Source organism: Neovison vison, chromosome 7 (genome assembly GCF_020171115.1).
Source record: "Neovison vison isolate M4711 chromosome 7, ASM_NN_V1, whole genome shotgun sequence".
Taxonomy (NCBI): Eukaryota; Metazoa; Chordata; class Mammalia; order Carnivora; family Mustelidae; genus Neogale; species Neogale vison.
In genome coordinates this window covers 153,359,555-153,361,199 of record NC_058097.1, presented here as the reverse complement: position 1 = coordinate 153,361,199, position 1,645 = coordinate 153,359,555, and the positions used below count along the sequence as shown (strand labels likewise).

The following is a 1,645-nucleotide window of genomic DNA, read 5'->3' as shown; positions in this document are numbered from 1 at the left end:
TCACTGTATATTCCCCAGTGAAACCATCTTGAGGATGGCCCTGAGGATCTGCTGGGTCTTGATGCTATAGATAATAGGGTTTATCAGGGACGGGAAGAGCACAGAGATAGTGCCCATGAGGATGTGCACCAAGGGTGAGATGTGGTGCCCAAATCTGTGCACGATGGACAGGGCTAGCACAGGCACATAGAAGCAGAGCACAGCCAGGATGTGCAAGACACAAGTGTTGAGGGCCTTTAGCAGAGCACAGCCAGGATGTGCAAGACACAAGTGTTGAGGGCCTTTAGCCTCTCCTTGGCAGAGGCGATGGCCAGCACAGTGCGGAGGATGACAGAGTAGGAGATCAGGATGAAAAGGACATCAGAGCCGATGTCCAGCATGATGATGCACAGCCCATAGAGTTTGTTGAAGCATGTGTCCGAGCAGGCCAGGTGGATCATGTCCTGGTGAAGGCAGTAGGCATGAGAGAGTGCCCCTCGGCGACAGTAGTCAAACTTCAGCAGGTTCAGTGAGGGGGCCGCAGTGATGGGGGCACTGTGTATGCCCAACACAGCCCTGGCCAGTGCCACACGAGGACTGGTGAGCACAGATGCATAGTGCAGTGGGAACCGGATGGCTACCAGGTGGTCCAGGGCCATAGCAAAGAATACGGCTGACTCCATGAAGGAGAAGGAGTGAAGGAAGTGCTGCTGCAGAACACAGGGCGCCAAGCCCACCATCCAGACATCAAACCACAGCAGGCCCAACACAGAGGGCAGCGTGGACATGCACAGGCCCAAGTCTGTCACAGCCAGGATAGCCAGGAAGTAGTACATGGGCTGCTGGAGAGAAGGGTCAGTTTGTACCAGATGCAAGACGCTAACATTACTGACGAGGGCCACCAAGTGTCCTACAAAAATGGGTCGTGAGATCCAGCGGTGAGCCCATTCCAGGCCTGGGGAGTCTGTCAGCAGAAATATAGAGAAGCTCGCATTGTCATTTGGTGGAGCAGATGTCCTCATTCTCAAGTCTGTTCATTCTAGGAAAAGGTGGTAATATATTGCGGGTTACTAGGCCATTACACTGAACACCAGTCCCCTGGGGGCCGGTCGGGCCTCTCTGCACACTGGGAACTCAGTGACCTCTTTACTGCCCTCACAAGCAACCTGTCCTTTTCCTGCTTCCCCCCTTCTTTCTTTTATTCCCAACCAAACCTTTACTTACCTCATGATAGTGAGCCTCAACGAGTTTTCTCTACTTTTGTTCTTAACCAGTTGTGAAAGATAGAGCTTGACCTTAACAGAATGCTGTGATTCTCTGAAATTCTGTTACTCCCAAATTGTATGACCCTACCCCTTCAAGCATTTCCTGTAGAATAAATTCTATCTAATTTGTCTAAGCAAGTCAAGAATGCATGTAGAGAGCTTCCTCATTCAGTCTGTTCTCCACTTTATATCCTTATTGCCATTACGAGATTCTGCCCACATGTTCCTAGGATCAGGAGAAGAGATATGCTGCTTTTGTCCAAACTCAACCCCTTTAAAGAACCATGACTCACTCTGCAGTACCTCATCTTCCAAACACCTCAGGTCCCTGGAAAGTCACACTAATTCATCCTACACTATCTATATCTTTGGAGCTGCTACCTTTACTCTAATTCCTGGAA

General features: G+C 50.1%; 1 protein-coding gene across 1 annotated transcript; it reads right to left on the bottom strand.

Moving 5' to 3' along the window:
• LOC122914188 (olfactory receptor 51L1-like) lies at positions 1-1,001 on the bottom strand. The gene is made up of 2 exons (XM_044260819.1): positions 282-1,001; positions 1-234 (listed from the first exon to the last, which is right to left on the bottom strand). Exons 1-2 carry the CDS (start codon positions 999-1,001, stop codon positions 1-3), a joined length of 954 nt encoding a protein of 317 aa, XP_044116754.1.
• Positions 1,002-1,645: the final 644 nt, after the last annotated feature.